The 23,338-nt window shown below is 41.7% G+C and overlaps 1 protein-coding gene across 2 annotated transcripts in view; it reads right to left on the bottom strand.

The window, feature by feature from the left end:
- Nucleotides 1-648: 648 nt before the first annotated feature.
- Nucleotides 649-23,338, bottom strand: part of stub1 (STIP1 homology and U-Box containing protein 1) — a 44,191-nt gene continuing 21,501 nt past the window's right edge. For both annotated transcript variants that reach the window (XM_060840471.1, XM_060840472.1), the window contains exons 3-7: nucleotides 19,863-20,028; nucleotides 16,413-16,503; nucleotides 9,168-9,224; nucleotides 3,811-3,927; nucleotides 649-3,713 (exon numbers count right to left, since the gene is read on the bottom strand). In XM_060840471.1, coding sequence (XP_060696454.1) covers nucleotides 3,588-3,713; nucleotides 3,811-3,927; nucleotides 9,168-9,224; nucleotides 16,413-16,503; nucleotides 19,863-20,028 — 557 coding nt within the window. In that variant the 3' untranslated portion in view covers nucleotides 649-3,587. The remainder of the gene's footprint in view (nucleotides 3,714-3,810; nucleotides 3,928-9,167; nucleotides 9,225-16,412; nucleotides 16,504-19,862; nucleotides 20,029-23,338) is intronic.

Genomic DNA, 23,338 nt, shown 5'->3' with positions numbered 1-23,338 from the left:
AGAATTACTGAAAACTAGGTAATCTAAGCAGAAAAAAATTACTAACCAAAATCCAGAAATCTTAGTTATGGAACATTTAGCAAGTTTAGGCTGTCCTATCCATCACTTGTACAAATAATATTGCAGTAAGGTTTTTTTTATTACTCTGCCCCAACACTCTTAATATGGAAAACTAAAATTATTTGATTTACCAGCATTACTTCATGTGTCAAAAAAGTTCTGCAGCTTGAGTTTCAACAGTTTGATCAACTCAAGTGGAATCATTCTTTCATACAAACAAGGCCAGATCGGAAATGGTCAATTGTGTTATCAAAATTTCTACCATCCACCCAAAACCAGGTCCCAACAGCCCAATTATAGGTGCTCAAAAATCCAATTCAGCTCTTAGACAATATCAGTTATCGATTCTGGCATGATCTGTGGAATATGAAGAAAAGTGCAGAAAAATTAACTTTCCAGATCATTCTTGCAAAGCTTTGTGAATGGGTTAGCTTTGTCAGAATTCTGGGAAGTTAGCTATCAATTGGGATGACAGGAAGGACAAAAGTGATTAAGACAAATTCACAAACAAGTGAATTTTCCAAAGAAAGTACCTCCATTACATTCACACACAAGAACTGAGGAGGAAAAAGAGTCAACAATAATCAATTGTTCCCATGACATGTAAGAAACATGTGTTAGTTTATTAGGTCATATGGTTTTACTCCTCATCAGACACTATCAGGTAACATTATCAATCAATTTCTGGAATTCACTGTAGATTGGAAAACTCCTTTAATTATTATCACTAGTTAACACACTATTAAACAAACAGTGACCCTTCAAGTCTGAGACAGTATTAAATCCAATCCAGATTGAGAGGATGGTTTTCTCTCTCAGACAGCTAATTAGATAGATACCTCAAATCCACAGCAAAAGGCATCTTAAAATAGTCTGAGTCAGGAGGTTTACACACCTAGGATGCAATTCATGAAACGTGAGTAGCTGTAACAGTTAAACAATACATTCAGTTTGTTCCATACGTTGGCTGGGATGCAAAATCTTGATTGCTATACCAGCAATGTTTCCTAGCCATGTCCAAATTATCTTAGGGTCACTGATCAGGATAGCATGTAGAAAACTCAATTTAGGCCATTTTCTCCTCTTAGGATTAGATGTTGATGAACCAAAGTGAAGGGAGGTGGGCAAGGCTAATGTTTAGAATTGTTTTTTAAAAAGCCGGTACAGAGCAATAGATAAATGAAGAACAATCAGGTCAATCACGTTCTTTACTGCATGGGGACTACACAGAAATGATCATTTTTGAACTGACTTTGGTGCAGTGGAGTATCCTCTCCACAGTTTAAGATATGAAACAGTAATTTCAGCCATGCTTCAAATCCAAATCATCTACACAGCAATACAAACCAGATACTGCATGTAAGCTCTGATATTTTAACAACTGTTTAATTCTTTATCTATTTAATAAAGCATACACAAAACACAAAGGTGACTTCAGGTACCTCGAAATTCATACATTAAATATTTAATCATCAAAATAAAACTGAACTGAAATCACTGCAGTTGTAAATCTCTGGTCACTTTTACCCACGTTCCATGGTTGGAAATAAACAAAAAAAATGAAGCTATGGGAGCAACTGTACATGGAACGCTAGAATAGCCCATTTCACCCAAAGCAGGTACACAAAGCAAAACTAATTTCTTGGCCTTGAGTTCCTGATTGTATTCAGGGATATGAACTAATCAGTGTCCAAAATCCCAGTGGCAGCGGAAAAAAAACCCAAAGCTATAACGCACCCAAGATGATGCAACATCAAGTAACATTCTCCATCCCAATAATCCGTCAGTGCAATGAGATATCATCAGTACAGAAACCCACACTTTGCTGTGATATCTCACTACCATACCCATTGAAAAGATCAGAAGTAAGTAAATGTGTAGAGGTAGATGGGAGGATATGGGCAGTTAGTGAATAATCTACACGATAACCAAAATTCCAATCATTTATAATTTTATTAAGGTAATGAATACTCCCTTTAAGAGGGACGTAACAACCTAAAAATGTGAATATTTTAATACTTGCATTCAGATGTGCCAGATAGATTCTGATTTTCTGAAAAGTATTAAAAAATAAAATTGATCAGAAACCTCAGATTGCTAATGTTAAATACTGCTAGAAAGACATTAAAGTCAGGGATTTCCTAGGCTAATGTTTTTCAGTAACCCTTTTTTAAAGATAGGACAAAAACACATGGGAAAACAATTGAAATTTACAGACTTCACAGTTACCTTCCTATCTAAAAATATGTTTGTGGGATGGGGGGGGGGGTTGTGTGTGTGTGAGGGAAATGATAGGCAGGGAGGGAGGGGAGAAGTCCAAAGATCTGTTGAATAGATTGCATTTCTTTGAATTCAAGTGTTTCTGCTTTAGTTTTCAGTGACTGAGCATTCACGGTTTATTACATTTGTTGTGAGTTATTGAACTACTCTTACTAATGGACAAACTACCCTGAACAGCTTCTAGTCACCACTTTACTTTAGGCACAGATGAGCATGTTGCTTTAGCGGCTGACCTAAAATGATCCATGGGATATGTGTAATAAAACTTCCCAAAACATAATCACAGACTTTGCCTTCAATTCATATCACTGGCCTCTTTCCTTGGGACTGCTAGTTTATCACTGGCATGTCTTGCAGGTGTTACACTGGTGAGTTATGGGTCCACAGAAATTTCAGTAAAGAACAAACCACTCAGCAAGATGTTTACGGCTGGATTCGGGTGCAGTCACCAAGAGCAACTCCAGAAAAGAACTGCCACACATCAACCTCAAATTCACTCCCTGAAGGTGGATACCACCTATCGGAAGCAAACCCAGCACCAGCACCAAAAGCAGCGTTAAATTTCACTGCACAATTCTACACTGTCTTCTCGAGATACACCAGGTGATGACCATATAGACAGCAAACAGAGAGAACTCTGCCTCGGATTCCAGATGAACAAGCCAACCATCTGAAAGGCAAAGCATTATGACAGCAAACAGACCAAAATGAGGGGAAGGGGCAAGGATTGAAATTTTAACGGTGAATAAAATAAGCTTAAATCTGCCAAATGTGAATGGCGATATATTACATGTTCAGGCATTCAAGCTGCTCAAGTGCACTTAATGTCAGGGACTTACAGAAATCAGATACAACATTTCACAATCAAAGCTCATCTCAAAGTCCTACAGAACAGAATTCACTTAATTTATCACATGATTAAAAAAGATAAAGAAACCAAAATCGAGTGAAAGAGACTATCCCCACTGCACCAAGCATTATTAAAGAGCCAGAAACACTTTAATAATTGTTCAAGGTTCAGATTTTCTGTGGCAAATGAGATTTACATACATGCATGTAAAGAAATTTAAACAAGCAAAATAATAAGTGACCCATCAGGCACACAGCCACAGATGTCCCCTGCACATCCCCTTTTTCTCCCTTGCTCGGGCTCTGTGGCTTGCTCACTCTCACTCATCTGGTTAGTACAAGTCATCGAGTTGCCGTTGCAGTGCAAATGTGCAAGTCCTGATGCTGTTAAATCCAGTTCAGTATTCTTCCACCCAGCCATTTTCTGATATAAATGCATCAATTACCTCCTTCATAGCCAGATTTGGAATCAACTGTTCTTGGGTCAAAGGGCTTCGCGTTACAGGATCAAAGTGCCCTACCCGCTGAAAAAAAACACACAGATCAAATGTGTTGGCTTTGATGTACAGTGGAGGATCACAATGTTTCATAAATGGCACCATTTTTTTTTCCTTTCCTGACCTGAAGGTGTTCCTCTATATCTTTTCTGTCGTATGTGATCCCACTTGGTGTGATGCATGGCTCCCTCATCAACTCAAAACTGATTTTTCCACATAGGTAATCAGGAATATCTCGTTTCTACACAGAACAAAGAAGATCAGATTAGCTATAGGATAGCAATATGAGGATATTCTGCTACTTATTGGTATATCAATTAGTTTTCTGTGTCAAACACCCTGAGGGACACATTTAACATGAACCTGTAACCTCACCATCCTTGTCTGGAGAGAAGAGAACATCCCATGAGATCTGAGACACTATCATTATGACCAGGTTCAAGACAGTAGATAGGTCCAACTGTGGAAATTACAAAGAGATTTCTCTATTGTCTGCCACTGAAAGGCCATTGTGAGAATCCTCAGTGACTGAAAAGCTCCTCCATGTATCAATGTGACTTCTGCCCATCAAGAGGTACAATGAACATGATTTCCATTGCGCAACAAATCCAAAAGTCCAAGGAACAGCACCATTCACAGTACACAGCCTTCGTCAACTGCACATGAGTCTTCAACTCTATCAATGGTGAGGAACTGAGGAACATCCTCCTCAAATTCAGAGTCTGAGCAAGTTCCTCACCATTCTCTAACTGTTTCACGATGACACATTCCTCACCAGCAGATTCACCAAGGGCCAGAAACAAGTGCAAAGTCAAATAAGGCTGTTTCATTACACCAATGCTCTTCTCCATTTTGTTCGCTACAACATTTCACCCCATCTCCATGAAGGGTACCCAACGAAGGGTGGAGCTACCTGTAGGATGAGCAAAAACTCATCAATCTTCGACTCCTCCAGGCCAGAACTAAGACCATCTCCAACTTCGGTCTTCAAGCTGAGCTGTAAAGACAATGCATGCGCGTGCACACACTCGGAGGCTGAGCTACAAACCATCATCTACACATTCATGGAATGAGAGAACGAGTCTTAAGCTAAATATCTGGAAAACAAAGGTTCTCTACCAGCCTCCTCTTGCCCAATCACGAACCATCAAAATCTATGACGAAGCCCCCGGACAATGCCGATCATTTCCCATTCCTGGGAAGCCTCCTTCTAGTGAGAGCACATAACTGAAACTGAATGTTGACTCCAGTGTGCCAGTGCAGCCTTTGGATATGAGAGGGATTACACTGCTTGAAGTCTGAGCTCTCAAACTCAGTACCAAGCTCATGGTCTACAGCAGTTGTAATCACAGGTCTACAGGTCAATTGTAGTTACCCAGGCAAACAGGAAATTGTAAGATATGAGGTTTGGGTCCATCATTTTTATCACAACAATTATGAAATTATATGGTGGCAACTTGTGTATAGAATCATTCATAATAACGCCTAGAGAATCATCTTAAATTCTGCAAATAGTCTGACAAATTTACAGGGAAAATTTAGAAATTGACAAATAGTTTAGAAATAGCAACACTGTAAAAAAAAAACAAACTCAGGACAGAGTGCAGAATGATGTGTAGGCAATTTAACCCTTCCATTCTCAGTCAATTAATATGATCAAGGATGATCTGAGTTGTGCCTCAACTCCACATTCCTGCCCACTTCCCATTACCCTTTATGCCATTTCAAAATGTAAAAAATCTGTATCCCTTCGTTAAATTAATTCCTTGTCCCAGTCTCCACCCGACTCTTGGATAGTGATAGACATCTCAACTCTGGCCAAATTTAGCAAGGGTTCAAATCTCACTGGTGGAAGCAGGTTTAAGATCAGATCCTTTTAATCAATTATAATCACTATAATTCACATTAGTAGCATTTCTACAGAATTTAATTTTATTTATTATTGTCGGAGGAACTGGAATACAGTGAAAAGTATTGTTTTGCGTGCTAGCCAGTCAAACCATACCTTACCTAAGTATGTTGGGGTAATAAGACAGAAAGCAGAATATAGTATTCCAGGTAAAGAGTGTGCACAGAGGATGGCCAACTCTAACACACGAGAGGTCTGATCATAAGTCTGATAACAGCAGAGAAGAAGCTGTTATTGAATCTGTTAATGTGCGACTTCAAATCTTTGTACCTTCTGCATGACGTGTAACCAGGGTGGGAGGGGTCTTTAATTATATTGGTTGCTTTCTCTAGGCAGTGGGAAGTTTCTGAAATTGTGAATTTGAGTGTTTATGGATTTTATGAAATTTAATTTTCAGATCCCTACTGCTACAGTGAAAGCACAGAAAAATCAAAGATTGTTCAGATATGTGTGTAACCTGAAGAAAAGTTTCCCCCAGTAAGACACAGGTAATAATGCATTGCAAATCTGGCACTAGGCATGCCAATGGAGGTTTTAGATTAGATTAGATTACTTACAGTGTGGAAACAGGCCCTTCGGCCCAACAAGTCCACACCGACCTGCCGAAGCGCAACCCACCCATACCCCTACATTTGCCCCTTACCTAACACTACAGGCAATTTAGCATGGCCAATTCACCTGACCCGCACATCTTTGGATTGTGGGAGGAAACCGGAGCACCCGGAGGAAACCCACGCAGACACGGGGAGAACGTGCAAACTCCACACAGTCAGTCGCCTGAGTCGGGAATTGAACCCGGGTCTCAGGCGCTGTGAGGCAGCAGTGCTAACCACTGTGCCACCGTGCCGCCATGTGAGTGATTGTAGTTGAGAAATGTGGTGCTGGAAAAACACAGCAGGCCAGGCAGCTTCCGAGGAGCAGGAGAATCGACGTTTCGGGCATAAGCCCTTCTTCAGGAATGAGACTGGTGTGCCACGAGGGCCGAAGGGTGCTGGGAATACGATAGGTGGAAGGAGGTGAGGGTGAGGGTGATAGGCCGGAGAGGGGATGGGGGCAGAGAGGTCGGGAAGAGGATTGCAGGTCAAGAGGGCAGTGCTGAATCCAAGGGTTGGGACTGAGATAAGGTGGGGGCGGGGAGGGGAAATGAGGAACCCGGAGAAATCTACATTCATCCCTTGTGGTTGGAGGGTTCCGAGGCGAAAAATGAGGGGGTCTTCCTTCAGGCATTGTGTGGTCAGGGTCTGGTGATGGAGGAGGCCAAGAACCTGCATATGTCATTGGCGGAGTGGGAGGGGGAGTTAAAGTGTTCAGCCACGGGGCGGTTGGGTTGGTTGGTGCGGGTGTTCCCTGAAATGTTCTGCAAGTAGGCGGCCTGTCTCCCCAATGTAGAGACCACCACATCGGGTGCAGCGGATACAGTAAATGGTGAATTTGCGACAGATGTAGAAGGATCCATTGGGACCTTGGAGGGAAATAAGGGAGGAGGTGTGGGCGCAAGTTTTGCACTTCTTGCGGTTGCAGGGGAAGGTGCCGGGAGTGGAGGTTGGGTTGGTGGGGGGGCGTGGACCTGACGAGGGAGTCGCGGATAGAGTGGTCTCTCCTGAATGCTGATACGGGTGGAGAGGGAAATATATCCCTGGTGGTGGGGTCTGTCTGGAGGTGGCGGAAATGATGGAGGATGATACGATGTATCCAGAGGTTGGTGGGGTGGAAGGTGAGGACCAGTGGGGTTCTGTCCTGGTGGCGATTGGAGGGGCGGGATTCAAGGGCAGAGGTGCGGAAAGCGGAGGAGATGCGGTGGAGAGTGTCGTCGACCACGTCGGAGGGGAAATTGCCGTCTTTGAAGAAGGCCATTTGAGTTGTTCGGTATTGGAATTGGTCCTCCTGGGAGCCGATGCAGCGGAGGCGAAGGAATTGTGAATATGGGATGGCATTTTTACAGGGGCAGGGTGGGACATGGTGTAATCTAGGTAGCTATGGGAGTAGGTCAGTTTGTAGTAAATGTCTGTGTTGAGTCAGTCGCCCGAGATAGAAATGGAGAGGTCTAGGAAGGGGAGGGAGAAGTCTGAGACAGTCCAGGTAAATTCGAGGTTGGCGTGGAAGGTGTTAGTAAAGTGGATGAACTGTTCAACCTCCTCGTGGGAGCATGAGGTAGCACCAATACAATCATCGATGTAGTGGAGGAAAAGGTGGGGAGTGGTGCCAGTGTAGCTGCGGAAGATGGACCGATCCACATATCCGACGAAGAGGCAGGCAGAGCTGGGGCCCATGCGGGTGCCCATGACTACTCCTTTGGTTTGGAGGAAGTGGGAGGATTGGAAAGAGTTGTTAAGAGTGAGGACCAGTTCAGCTAGTCGATGAGTACTGGTTGGGTCGGCGGGAGAGGAAGAAGCGGAGGGCTTGGAGGCCTTCGTGATGGGGATGGAGGTGTACAGGGACTGGATGTCCATGGTGAAGATAAGGAGTTGGGGCCAGGGAAGCGAAAATCATGGAGGAGGTGGAGGGCGTGGGTGGTGTCCCAAACGTAGATGGGGAGTTCTTGGACTAAGGGGGGCAGGACAATGTCAAGGTATGCAGAGATGAGTTCAGTGGGGCAGGAGCAGGCTGAAACAATGGTCGGCCGGGGCAGTCGGGTTTGTGGATTTTGGGTAGGAGATAGAAATGGGCGGTGCGGGGTTGTGGGACTATGAGGTTGGAGGCAGTGGATGAGAGATCTCCTGAGGTGATGAGGTTATGGATGGTCTGGGAGATGATGGTTTGGTGGTGTTAGGTGGGGTCATGGTCAAGGGGTCAGGAGGAGGAGGTGTCTGCGAGTTGGCGTCTAGCTTCAGCGGTGTAAAAATTGGTGCACCAAACTACCACTGGCGCAGTTGGCTCACCAATCCTCTCCCCATTCTAATACGACATCCCCCCTTTCACCTATGCAGTAAAATGCAGTTAACTCATCCCTCCATTTCATGAATGAATTCAGTCAAGTCTATATATCCACATTTTTCCATAAAGCCAGGTATAAAACAAATGATAAATTTGTTCTTGTGTTACATCATCACCAATTGGTTAATTACCATTTTATGTTCTTTCATTCGTGGTGAATCCATCAGCGGATTCATCATCATATGTATTCTATCCTGTTCACTGGCCCTTTGCTACATCTGCCATTGCCCCTTCACTACATCTGTCATCTGCCTTTTGTTTACTTTCTCTATTTTTGGGGATTAAAAAGGGAAGCAAAGAAAGCCCCAACAGCATGATTTAAATATAAACATTTGTCAAAAAGTAAAAGGACTGTCCAGGCTGTCCCCAGCCAGACAATGAGCAGCCAACATCAACAACTCCTTCTGCTGCCACATAATGCCCCAGGGTAAGCAACAACATAAAACAATTCTCTTTTCATCCACTTGGTCTGTGGTGAATACAATGTCTTTATTGGATTTTACCTTTGACGCTGAGACACTATTCTGTACAGCATGAACACATTTGGGTTGTATGAATAATAAATATTTTGATGCCAATAAAAACTAGCATATACACAACAATTGCATAGATCTCTAATTCCCCATTTAGCAACTCACCTTTCTCTTTTCATCCACCTGAGAGAATAAATCATCCATTTCATTCATGTACTTGTCCTGTGAAATGGAAGTAAAATGAATGATTAAGCATGAACTTAAGCAAATCACAACTATACATTATCAATATAAAGCACAATTACAAAATCTGTTTCAGTCTAAAAGTAAATCAAATTAACATGCATTCTCAAGATTTATCAATTCAGAAGCACTTTACAAATAAAAGGAGTAAATGAGATTACTGCACATTTTTCTTGTGTAGTAAACCATAAAGTTTGTTGTTCTTTCCTTCCTCTTAAGAATCCATACAAACAAGGGGAGTGTGGGACACAATCCAATTACAGCAGGGAAAAAACATACAGGGAGGCAACGGACATACTTCCCTTTATCTGTTGACATTAAGTAGTATTTGTTTATTCAAACGATAAGCCTTTTCTAAGAGACATATCAAGTGATGGTCAAATCAGCTGTATTGAAGCCAATGAGGTGGTTAATAAAAATGAAATAAGACAAACCAATACTTAATTTGATTTGTGGTTGTCACAAATAACAGAAAACTAAATTCAGCTTCATCACCGAAGTCATATCTCAGTTCAACACAGTACATAACCACTCAATTGGTTACAAAACGGTTTGTTTAAGAGAGGCGGCAAATATTATTATCGGCATAAGAGGCCTATGTGCATGCCAACAGTTGACAACAGAGAATTGAAAGTGGGCATTCTGTACTAAAAACATGCCAATTTAGATAATGTGAATGTAAGGAACTGGAACTGAAGGTCTTTAGGACAGGAAGAATACATTTAAAAATTACTTTAGATTTAGATTTATCACATGTATATAAAAACAGTGAAAAGTGTTTTTCACGTGTTAAATGCAAGGCGTCACCACGATCCAGCACACTCTTGAAACACTGAATAAAAAATCCAGTTACTGTTTCAGGGCATTTTCAAGCTTCTTTTATCAAGTCACTGAATGATCTAGTCTTTGAAAAGAGAACCTCTGAGGAAATCAGATAATTCCTGTAGGCAACCAGGAAAAGCAATTTAAAAGCAACACTACTTAATAGAGCAATTCTAATGTAGCTTTATCAAAAGAGATGCAAACAGTATTGTCCTTTGCAAATTAGCAGCCTTTAATCACTGCATGCCTTGCTGAAATTTGTTCTATCACTTTACTATTGAATACTTATTTCAGACTTTAGCTGATAAACAAGATCTCACTGCGGTGTCAGTTTGCTGTCTATCTAGGACAGGGAGGTTCCCAACGTGGCACTGAAGTGCCACCACAAGCATTCCTAATTTTCTTCTGTCATCCCAGCCATGTTGGAACATATCAGAGCAAGTCAAAACATTCACTAGGAAGCAGAGAGTCAAGGATTACTGATGAGCAAAACCTGAAGCACAAGAGCCAAGAAGAACAAGAATAAAATAGGTGATTAGATCCAAAAAGATCAGAGTCATAGAGATATACAGCACAGAAACAGACCCTTCGGTCCAACTGGTCCATGCCGCCCAGATATCCCAACCCAATCCAGTCCCATTTGCTAGCACTTGGCCCCTATCCCTCTAAACCCTCCTGCTCATGTACCCATCCACCTTCCAACAGTAAATGCAATATTGCTATAAAATAACATGTATTAAAATCAGCCCTTTAAAGACTGATTTATATTTTAATTACGGTTAGAAAAATAAAGATTCAAATGCTTTGACCATGACATTGACATTGTAACAGTGACTACGTTCCAAAAATATTTAAATGACTAAAGCGCTTTGGGAAATTCTGAGTTATTGACAGACACTAGATAAATGCCACTTGTTCTTTCTTCAACCTCAGATAGCTGTACACACAGTACAAAAGTAATACAATGGAAACTCGATTATCTGAACGTGACGGGCGGGCACTGTTTCGGTCGGATAATCGATTATCTGGAAAATCGATTAAATGCCTTTCCTCTGGGACTCGGAGTTTTGAAGTCTGCTCCCTATTCAAGAGACTGCAGCAGTACACAGCGCGCCAGCCCCTGCCCCCCCCCAATCTGGTCCAACCCCATCCCACGTCCCCCCAACCCGGTTCAACCCCACCCTCCAACCCAGTCCAACTCCGCCTCTAAACCCAGCCCAACCCCGCCCCCAGCACAAAGCACGTGAGCCTCCGCTCCAACGCCCCGCGTCCACACTGGCCCCTCTCTGGGGCATCCTGACTGCACACCAACAAGACTCTGCTGCAGCTGCCTTTGTGGGCTAAGTCTCCAAATAACGCAGTGACACACTCAACTTCTTACTGCAACATTTTGACAGGTTCCATGTTTGCCCGGTACAGGACAATGTTGGAGGGATTAATCCTGGAAAGGGGAGGGTTTAGGGTGCACCCCTGTGTAGAACTCCAGGGAAAGTGTGGGGAGAGAGGGCAGGCAGTCAGCCATTTGGAGACAGTGCCTGTTTAATGACTGTAAACAAAAGACGACATTACTGCTGGAAACACGTCTTTGATGTAACGTTTCTATCAGGACCTCGAGATTGCATTCGGATAATCCGATTTTCAGATAATTGAGTTTCGTCTATACATTTTTTCTTTGCTTTTAAGTAACAAGAATTTAAAATGAAAACTACATTTCATTCAAAGTTTGGGAGAAGATTTGTAGCTCGGGTGCTCGTGGTTGTGATTCAGTTGTAACAAACACATCAACCTGGACCCAATATACCAGCCACTGCAGCGGACAGCTGGAACTGACAATCGGAAGCAGCAGAGACAAACCACTACAAATGCCAGAGGAAAGATCACAGAAGCGCTTCACAGGAGGCTCCCAAGCACTGAGGATGTCACCTAGACAGGGGACGAAATGTTTGCAACACAAATTCCCAGCTCGGCGAACAATACCACAACAACTACATTTCATTAGCCAGGTACATGTAATAAACACCAATTCGTTAGTGAAACTGATTCCCTTTGATAAAGTATCATAACTAAAACACTGATGAATACAGCATTTGTGATACTGATATTAGTTTCAGCATTTGAAGAAGTCATTGAACTAGAAACATTAACTCTGTTTCTATGTCCAAAAATACTTCCAGCACTTTGTATTGTAGTTTTTCTTATAACTGTTTGTTTCGATGAAATGAAGAAAGCATCCATTACTTGCCATTATCCCACTGCCTGCTAAGATTTCAGATACTGCTTGCTTAACCTCTGAAGCAACATCTTTACATGAAAGGATAATGGATAAATGTCTCAGTTCTGGCAGAAGTGCATCCAGATCTACAAACACTGGAAGCTAACTGGCATTTATATAGTGTCTTTCAATAACTCAGAAAGCACTTTAGTCATTTAAATATTTTTGGAACATAGTCACTGTTACAATGTCAATGTCATGGCCAAAGCATTTGAATCTTTATTTTCTAACAGTAATTAATGTGTAAAGCTTAATCCCAAAAGATAGTGTGAAAGAGCATTCAAATTACCAATGAACATCTGAAAATGTCTCATTCATCAAGAAAAAGCTACTTCATTGTCATAGCTAAGATACTGAAAATAATATAATACTTTTGAGACAGATTCCAGTCTTCTCATGGTATCCTGTCATGCTTTGATCCTGTTACTTCTATTAGTAAGTAAACTTGAATGATGATTTAACCTGCATTAAGTCAACTAAATAAGCTCTTTACTGATGCCTGAATAATAGCAGATGTTATATGTAGTTTGAGAAGCAATTTGCTGTGTTCACGGTTAAGTTTTAGATCTGGGGCAGTCGGTTTACGGTAGATAGTATGTGGACACAGAACCAACCAATAACACAAGAAAAACATGGTTGGAAAACTAAATTGCAATCCACATGTAATTTCTTATTTATTAAAAAAATTAGAAAATAATTTCTCCAGCTATAAAACATATGAACAAATTAGGAGCAAGTAGGGCATTCAGCCTCAAGTTCCATCTTTCATTAAGATGATGGTTGATCTGACTGTGGCCTCAAAGTTATATTTCCACCTAACCCCTGCAACCTTTGACTCTCTTATTAATGAAGAATCTCTCTATCCCTGACCGAAAAATATTCTATGACCTCACCTTCACTGGAATATGATTTTATTTCACAATTTATGTGAAGAACAAGTATGATTTTGAATGTCACATTTACAGTAATACAGTAAAATGCAGTGAAACGCTTTCATTTGTCACCTTACATTTTGAATAATTTAAGGATAAGGAAAAAAGAAGAAAAAAAGAAATAGCCTGAAAAGAGTCCATCAGTCTCGAGCCAGCTCATCACTCTGCCATCTACACCAGACCCAAGCAACATCGACGTCGCCAATCCTCAGGTGATCTTTCCCACAGGGCTGATACTTCCCAGTCACCACCTCACTGCCGCCTGCGCCGGACCAACCAACATTAGAGTCGCTTGGCCCATCTCGCTGATGTTGGCGTCATATCCTTCCACCACCACCACCTGACCAACAACCAAGTCAGTGATCCTCAGATGTGATCTTTTGCCACTGGGCCTACGTCGCCTCAGATGATATAGCAGCCGCCGATTCCCGGTCCTGTGCTCGCTCTGGAAAAGTCAATAGAGGGATCATTCTTCTCCGCCCTGGGGAAGCTCGAGATCCATGGCTGTCCCACTCCAGGCCTGTGTCCTAGGCCTGCTCGAGACCACTCAAGGTCCACGTCCTGGGCCAACTATCGCTGCCAGCAATGCCTTCCAAACTCAGGACAAGGTCAGTAAGGTTTTTAAAAAGATAGAAAAAAAAGAGAAAAGCAGTCGGAGCAGATGAGCTCTGGCACAGGAACCCTACTCTGCCATCTTGAACCGGAATATATCAAGTAGTTAAGTGATAGAACAAATGACATACAATGATTAAATATTATTAATTTGTTAAGTACAAGGAAAAAAGAGCTCCAAAGACCTCTGAAAAATAATTCTCCTCACTTCTGTCCTAAATGGGAGGCCTCTTATTATTAAACTGTGAGCCCTTGTTCTAGTCTACCCCACAAGAGGAAAGAGCCTTTCATCAAGTCTCCTCAGGATCTTATGTTTCAAGAAGATCATTTCTTATTCTCTTAAACCTGAATAGATATAAGCCAAGCCTGGCCAATCTTTCCTCATAGGATGATCTACCCCTATCCCAAGTGTCAGCTGTGGGAACCTTCTCAGAATTGTTTCTAATATATTTATTTCCTTTCTTAAAAAAAGGAGATTAAAACTATACACTGTTCTCCAGATGTGGTCTCACCCATGTTCTGTAGGGCTGTGGTAAAACATCCCTATTTTCATATCCCACGCCCCAAGCCACAAATAACAACATTCTATTTTACTAATCACTTGCTGGACTTGCATATTCACAGTTTATAATTCATTTACTAGGTCACCCAGATCCTTCTGCAACTCTATCCTGCAACCTCTCTCCATTAAGTATGCTGTTTTTCTCTTCTTGCCAAAGTCAACAAGTTCACAATCATCCACATTGTACTTCATTGGTCAACCTTTTGCCCACTCACTTTGTTTATCCACAGTCCTTTGCAGTCTCCCCATATTCCCTTCAGAAATTATCTTCCTGTATTTCTTTGGATCATGAGCAAATTTAGCAACCATACATTCAGTCTCTTTATGCAAGTCACTGAGCAAACTGCATATAATTGAGGCCCCAGCACTGATCTCTGTAGCAGCCTACTTATCACATCTTATCAGCCTAAAAATGTCCTTTGTATGCCTTTGATTTCCTGTTATTGACCAATCCTTGACCCATACTACTATGTTGCCCCTACATCTCGAGCTACTATTTTACACAGTAATCTTTGGTGTGGCACATTATCAACACCTGCTGGAAATCTAAGTTCAGCTCATCCTCTTTAGACAAGTTGTTTATTACTTCCTCAAACAACTCCAATAAATTAGTCAAATATGATTTCCCTTTCACAAAACCATGATGACTCTGCCGGACTGCTGCGAGAGTGGCCCTCTAAAACCTTTGTCATTATAGATTTCCAATGATAGGTGTTAAGCTGGGGGGAGGCAATGGCTTAGTGGTATTATCACTGGATTATTAATCCAGAAACCCAGGTAATGTTCTGGGTACATGGGTTGGAGTCCCGCCATGGCAGACGGTGGAATTTGAATTCGACAAAAATCTGAAATTAACAATCTAACAATGACCAAGTGTTGGGAATAAAACCATCTGGTTCACTAATGTCCTTTAGGGAAGGAAACTGCCATCCTTATCCTGGCCTGGCCCACGTGACTCCGGACCCACAGCAATGTGGTTGACTCTTAACTGCCCTCTGGGTAATTAGGGATGGGCTTTAAATGCTGGCCTAGCCAGAGATACCCTCATCCCGTCAATGAATAAGAAAAAGAAAGTCAACTGACTCATGATATCCTGTCTCCTCGTTTTCTTAAATAGTGAAGGTCACTGTAGTGATTCTGTTCGCCAAGCTGGGAATTTGTGTTGCAGACCTTTCGTCCCCTGTCTAGGTGACATCCTCAGTGCTTGGGAGCCTCCTGTGAAGCACTTGTGATGCTTCCTCCGGCATTTATAGTGGTTTGAATCTGCCGCTTCCGGTTGTCAGTTCCAGCTGTCCGCTGCAGTGGTCGGAATATTGGGTCCAGGTCGATGTGCTTATTGAATGAATCTGTGGATGAGTGCCATGCCTCTAGGAATTCCCTGGCTGTTCTCTGTTTGGCTTGTCCTATAATAGTAGTGTTGCCCCAGTCGAATTCATGTTGCTTGTTGTGTTGCAGCCAGGGAATTCCTAGAGGCATGGCACTCATCCACAGATTCAATCAATAAGCACATCGACCTGGACCCAATATACCGACCACTGCAGCAGACAGCTGGAACTGACAACCGGAAGCGGCACATTCAAACCACTATAAATGCCGGAGGAAACATCACAGAAGCGCTTCACAGGAGGCTCCCAAGCACTGAGGATGTCACCTCGACAGGGGACGAAACGTCTGCAACACAAATTCCCAGCTCGGCGAACAGAACCACAACAACGAGCACCCGAGCTACAAATCTTCTCACAAACAGTGAAGGCCACATTCACTATTTTCCGATGCAAAGTGTACTCTGAAAAGAAAAATAACCCATACAGAAGTAATCTAATTGTTGGTGGGAAATGACTCAAATTATTTTAACTATGAACTAAAATATTCTTTGACTGGATTCACAAAGACCAAAAATGGTAGACCTACATTACAGTTTTGGAGTTCAAATCGTAAACACTCACAACAAAGAAAATAGGCCTTACGTGTCTGGCTTCTATCTTTGCAATTTCCATTCGGGTTCGAGAATCATCCACATTTTCTTCATAGTGTTTCCGTTTACATTGTTCCACTTCCCTATGAATTGAAAGAAAATGAGTAACAGTGTCCCAACAAATCTCCATGGATAGAATCTGCTGCGGGAGTATATCCTGTCACCACAGCAGCAAAACTGTTAATTTTGATGGACTCTAAACCAGAGAAGTCAAATATCCAGGGTCCTTTCTGTATAACCTTCCATAATCCCACCAAGAGTGCATTAGAAAGATAAAACTGGCTCCTAGCCCTGAATGTACACTAGGGATTCTATACGAATTTGTAAAGGCAGCAAAGCTTCTGCCCCATAGTTACAACAAATCTCTACAAGGAGCTCACACAATCCAAGCTGCCCACCAGCTGTCACATGACACAGATGTAAGGCCCCTCAGGCCCAAAACAGCACCCACCCATGTGTCCAGGCTAAGACTGAACCTGTGAAGATTTAAGACCCCACTTTCAAAAACAAAAGATTATTGCTTTAAAAAGAGATCAGGGAAAGTGTCACTTTGTCCATCAGTATGTTTGAAACTCTTGCTCTTTACCTGGCACAGTATTAGACCATAAGATATAGGACCAGAATTAGACCATCAAGTTTGCTCTGTCATTTGATCATGGTTGATGTGTCTCAACCACTCTCTTCTCCTTCTAACTTTTGATCCTCTTACTAATCAAAGCATGGCATAGTTTTTTTTTAAGCTTTGGAGGGCAATTTAACAAGTTTAATTACTTTGTGACTTCACCATTCCCAAATCTAACTTCGTCAAGCACCATAACCACATTCCCATGCCTCAAAACATACTGCCTTGTGTATTCAGTCTAAAATTCTAACAACATCAGTCGCTTGCCTTCAATTATCTAGATCCAATGCTTTCTAACTCTTTTTCTAAACCTTCAATATCTTTATTACTTCTGTGAAAGTATTTTTGGTAACCATACCTAATATCTCCCATTTCAGCAGTGTCCATTTTTGTCTGGTTATTGACTCAGAGTCATTTGAGCTGTTTTATCTGCATCAAAAAAGTGCTCTTGATGCATGTTACTGTTGGTATGGAGTTACAAAATATATTCTACAATTGCAACCACATTTGTTACAGCAATTCATGGTGTTTAACAGTAAAATTTCAACACAATATGTGAATTTATTGCCTGAAGAGGAGGGGAAAACCAAACTTAAACATTAAAAATTCAAATGGGAGATACACCTGATGTGTACGTGAATTCACACAGGCATGGTATATACGATCTATACTCTAAATGTGCAAATTAAGTTACAAAATGAACTGACAACATGCAATTTGGGACTGCGGAGATGGGTACCTCCACTGGGTGTAGGTTAAAACAATGTCAGTGGCATTCCATTTCAGCAGAATTTCTCATGTACCAGTAACAACCTCTTCAATGTCCTCTTTCCTTAAATACAGACTGGACCAGTGACACCTTTATTCCATATTTAATGCAGTTCATTCAAGTACCTCTCACCTCACCCATTTATAGACCAGAATGGCAAGAGCAACTGAAAGTCATCAAAAATACTGGGATAAGAAGTGGAATTGTCAAAATGTATTATTTTCAGTTAATGTTACGCATCAGGGATAAGGAAGCTTTTCCATGGTGAAGGCTATGTTACAAAGGAATTGTAGAGTTTTGACCTGGTGACAGTAAAGGACCGGTGGTATATTTCCAAGTCAAGATGGTGAGTGGCTTGGAGAGGAACTTGAAGGTGTTCATATACATCCACTGTCCTTGTCATTCTAGATGAACATGGTCAGAGGTTTGGAAAGTGCTGGGTCAGGTTCCTTGGTGAATTTCTGCAGTGCACCTCGTTATTGGTACACACTGCTGCTACTGAGCTTTGGTGGTGGACAGAATGGATGTTTGTGGATATGGCACCAATCAAATGGGCTGCTTTGTCCAGGATGGTATCAACCTCCTTGAGTGCTGTTGGAGCTGCCCCCATCCAGGTAAGTGGGGAGCATTTCATCACACTCCTGATTTCTGCCTTGTAGATGGTGGATAGTCAGGGGAGTCAGGAGATGAGTTGCTCGCTGCATCATTCCTAGCCTCTGACCTGTTCTTGTAGCTACTATGTTTATACATGACCAATGTCATAGGATATTAATAGTGGGGCATTCAGTGATGGTAGCACAATCAAATGTCAAGGGGTGGTGTTTAGATTGTCTCCTACTGAAGGTGGTCACTATCTGGCATGCGTGGGGCACGAATGTTGCTTGCTCCTTGTCGGCCCAAACCTGGATATTGCCCAGCTCTTACATTATTTGAATATGGACTGTTTCAGTATCTGAGGAGCCGTGAATGATGTAGAACATTATGCAATCATCAATGAACATCCCCACTTCTGACCTTATGACAGAGAGAAGGTCATTGATGAAACATCTGAAGATGGCTGGACCCAGGACACTACCCTGAGGAACTCCTGCAGTGATATCCTGGAGTTAAGATGACTCTTATCCAACAACCACAACCAACTTCCCATGTGCCAGATAAGACTCCAACCAGCAGAGTGTTTGCTCCCGAACTCCCACTAATTCCAGTTTTGCTAGGGCTCCTTGAAGCCACACACACTCAAATGCAGGTTTGATATGAAGGGCCATCACTCTCACTTCACTTCTAGAATTCAGCTCTTTTGTCCATGTTTGAACCAAGGCTGTAATAAGGTCAGGAGCTGAGTGGCCCTGACTGAATCCAAACTGGGCATCACTGAGCAGGTTATTGCTGAGTAGGTGTTGCTTGATAGAACTTTTGATGACATCTTCCATCACTTTACTGATGATTTAGAATACACTTATGGGGCTATAATTAGTTGAATTAGGTTTGTCCAGCATTTTGCTGGTCAGCACAAAATTGGGCAATTTTCTGCATTGGCAGATAGATGCCTGTGTTGTAACCGTACTGGAACAATTTTACTAGGGGAACAACACATTCTGGAGCACTAGTCTTTGGTACTATTGTTGGAATGTTCTCAGGGCCTACAACCTTTGCAATATTTAGTGCAAATGTTAACCCTGCTTTCTCTCCATAGATACTGCCAGACCTGCAGAGGTTTTCCCTCAATTTCTGTTTCTGACAATGGATCCATGGACATCAGTAGATTCTTAATTCCAGATATTTTTATTGAATTTAAATTGCGCCATTTGAACCCAGGTCCCCAAAATACTATCTGTCTTTTTGAATTAATAGTTTAGCAATACCGTTAGGCCGCTGGCTCCCTCTCGGCATCTGGCCCCGTGTGCGCAGATGTTTCATTATAATCTTATCTTCTTTGAAATATCCCGAACTTTAATGAGCATAAAATTAAGCATTTTTTCCAAAGTATTTTGAAATGAAGCCCACTTATTTATGTCTGTAAATGGATGTGCTCAAAACTAATCACTGCGTACCTTTCCTTTTCAGAGAGGATCAGTTTGGTGAGGTAGTCATGGAGATCATTTTCCTGCTGAATTCGTTTGTCTTCAATGCTGTTCCAACGCTTCTTCTTTGCCATCCTCAGGGCACTTGGTATATCATCCCCAAAATTCAGTCTTTGTTCTTTTGCGAGATTATAAGCTGGAAAAAGGGAGTTTGTATACAAGCTATAAAAACAGAAGGCAAAAAAATTACCCCAGCTTCCCATTAATGAGCAGGGAGAAAGTGAGGATTGCAGATGCTTGGTCCTTGGACTCCTCCATCGCCAGACCAGAGCAACACGATGGCTGGAGGAAGAGCGCCTCATCTTCTGCCTAGGAACCTTCCAACCACAAGGGATGAACTCAGATTTCTCCAGTTTCCTCATTTCCCCTCCCCCCACCTTGTCTCAGTCCCAACCCTCGAACTCAGCACCACCTTCCTAACCTGCAATCTTTTTCCTGACCTCTCCATCTCCACCCCCATCCCCACTCCAGCCTATCACCCTCACCTTAACCTCCTTCCACCTATCGCCCCTCCCCCAAGTCCCTCCTCCCTACATTTTATCTTAGCCTGCTTGGCACACTTTCCTCATTCCTGAAGAAGGGCTCATGCCCAAAACGTCGATTCTCCTGCTCCTTGGATGCTGCCTGACCTGCTGCGCTTTTCCAGCAACACATTTTCAATAATGAGCAGGGCTCTCACAAGGGAAGCCACTACTTAACAGACATTACAGCTTTCATACTTGAGACCCAACTTTGCCGAGACCATAGTTAGAATTGCTTAGAAAATGCTACAGTTAACATCAGTGTTGATGAAAGGAAGCATTTTTAAAAAAAAATGCAACCAAGCAACTGTCTTCAGAACGGACAGTAAAATGTTTCTGACCATTCCCATTATGCACCACAATCCCACACTTGAGAGAAGTTGGAGCAGGCCATTCAGCCTCTCATATTGACTCAGTCATACTGGAACTTGCTGACGATCTATCTTGATACCATATTAACGTGCTATTCTCACGATCCTGATATCATTAGAAAGAACAAGAAATCTATCAATCTCTGGCTTCAACTTACCCAATGACTGAGTCTCCACACCCCTCTGAGATGCAGAATTCCAAAGATTAACTACCACAACTGAAGAAATTCCTCAAATCAGTCCTGAAGAGCTTGCCTTTTATTTTGAGACTCTCTCTCCTGGTCCTAGATTCCACAGTCTAAATAAACAAACATTCTCCCTACATCCACTCCAAAAAACCCTTTAAGATTATTTTACCTTTCTAAGCGACTGTCTTTCATTCCTCTGGAACGCCTGAGAACACAGGCACAGTGTCTGCAACCTCTCCTCAGAGGACAGTTCTATAATCCCAGAAATCAGTCTCATTAATATCCACTGCATTCTCTCCATGCCAAGAATATCCTTCCTTAGGTAAGGGGAACAATACTCCAGATGCAGTTTCTCCATGCTCCACAAAGTTAAAGTAAGAGTCTTTTGCTTCTGCATTCAAATCCTTTTGCAATAAAGGCAAATATACCATTTACCTTCCAAATTGCTTGTGACATCTGCATGCTAACTTTCAGCGATGACCAATACCATGCCTGTCATTTTTAACATCTACACTTTCCAATTTCTCACCATTCAAGAAATACTCTGCACCTCCATTCCTGCTTCACCTGACATTACCACATTTAGCCACATTCCATTCCATCTGCTATGCTTTCATCTGCTATATTTCTCAGAAAGGAATTGCTCTGTTCATAACAATTATCAATTATTCATCCTCAAAATTAACAGTGGCTCAACCCATTATCTCTCCATTTTTCACCATTAACAACAGCCTGTTAAAGATCACAATACAGTCCCTTTTAAAATCTCAGGAACAGAGCTTATACAACAACATCAGCTGAATACTGTTTTTTATTGAAACCTAACAGTAATCTCACAGATTAAATCCTTGCAAACAGTTGTCTAGTTTCTCCTCTTTTAAATTCACCACTTGTGCTTTCATATTGCCATGAAATACTTCAGTAAGAAATACCAGAGCACATTCATACACTCAACATTTGTGCACTTGTGTACTTAAAGAAAAGGATTTGGTATAGCCCTCCACCTGCTCCACAATGACGTGGCTTCATATGTCAAGACCAGATTGCAACACCAGGGTCTTGACATAAATAGGACTATGGCAGCTTGTTCAGAGCACCCAACTGATGGTGATAAAGGATTCAGAGACAATAAATTTAAGCCTTAAACCACTTGCACTACTTAGCCTTGTCTCTAAATTTAAAGGTTCAGTTTACACATGAAGGAAGATAACATTCCATTACACTGAGAATAATGTTAATGTTTATGAAGTAGCCTCATTAGAAATGTTTAAGATTATATCTGTTTTGCTACAAGTTTCTCTGCATTCCCCTGCTTCAGTACCTGTCTTGATGCTTGCCTAATTTATTACACATCAACATTTAATTTGGTCACAGTGCTGAGTAACTTGTTTTAGGAACCACTCTTCATAGGTTCCAAAAGAAAAGAACAGACAACTTATCCATCGGAGTGGCCACAATGAATTTTTATTATTTTCCCACCCTTAACTATCAATCCAATGGGATAAATGTTTCTCTCTCAAAGTGCAGCCAACAGGTTTTTTTATGAAATTACATGAAAGTGATTTTAACTTTGTCCCCATTCAGTATTTAACCATAACACAACATTGCACCCATCCGGTAGTGTAGTTTATTTAAAAATTGCCAAGGCAACATATGAGAGTTGATCTTCTGAGTGTGAGCACATTGGTGAGATAGAGCACAAAGAGGACTATCCTGCACCTGTCCTGTACTACATCTGATCTTCAAAATGCTGAAACAATGGCATTCAATTCCCTTGAAAGATCAACCAGTTATGCTGGACAAGGTTATGGACACAGTGCTGTGGAATGAAATGATTTCTCACTAATAACAAGAAACTAAACAGAACTAACACAATTAAACCAGTGCATCAACTCAGAGCAATATAACATAAGAAAATTTCAAGGGGATTCACCATCTTCGAACATGACAGTGCTCTGAAATAAAGCACTGATTTAATTGTGTTGGTTCTGCTTAGTTTCTTGTTATTAATGAGAAATCATTTCACCCCACAACATTAAATTCATAACCTTATTCACACAGCTAATTGATTTCACTTACTGGTTGATACCCTATATGGAGGGACAGTCTTCTGAGAAGAGATTGAGTAGACTGGGCCTGAAATTGTTGCAACTATAGAAGATCGCGAGGCAACCTTATTAAAATATACAAGGTTCTTAGCCATCCTGGCAGAGTCTAGGGCCAGAGGGCATTATCTCAGAATAAGGGGTCACACATTTAAGACAGAGATGAGGAGGATTTTCTTCTCAGGGAGTAGTGATTTTATGTAATTCTTTAGCACAGGGGGCTGTTGAGGCTGGTTCATTAAGTATATTCAAATTGGAGAA

The sequence above is a fragment of the Hemiscyllium ocellatum genome, chromosome 20 (assembly GCF_020745735.1).
Source record: "Hemiscyllium ocellatum isolate sHemOce1 chromosome 20, sHemOce1.pat.X.cur, whole genome shotgun sequence".
Lineage (NCBI taxonomy): Eukaryota > Metazoa > Chordata > Chondrichthyes > Orectolobiformes > Hemiscylliidae > Hemiscyllium > Hemiscyllium ocellatum.
The sequence above is the reverse complement of the archived record's forward strand: the minus strand, read 5'-3'. Positions and strand labels throughout refer to the sequence as shown.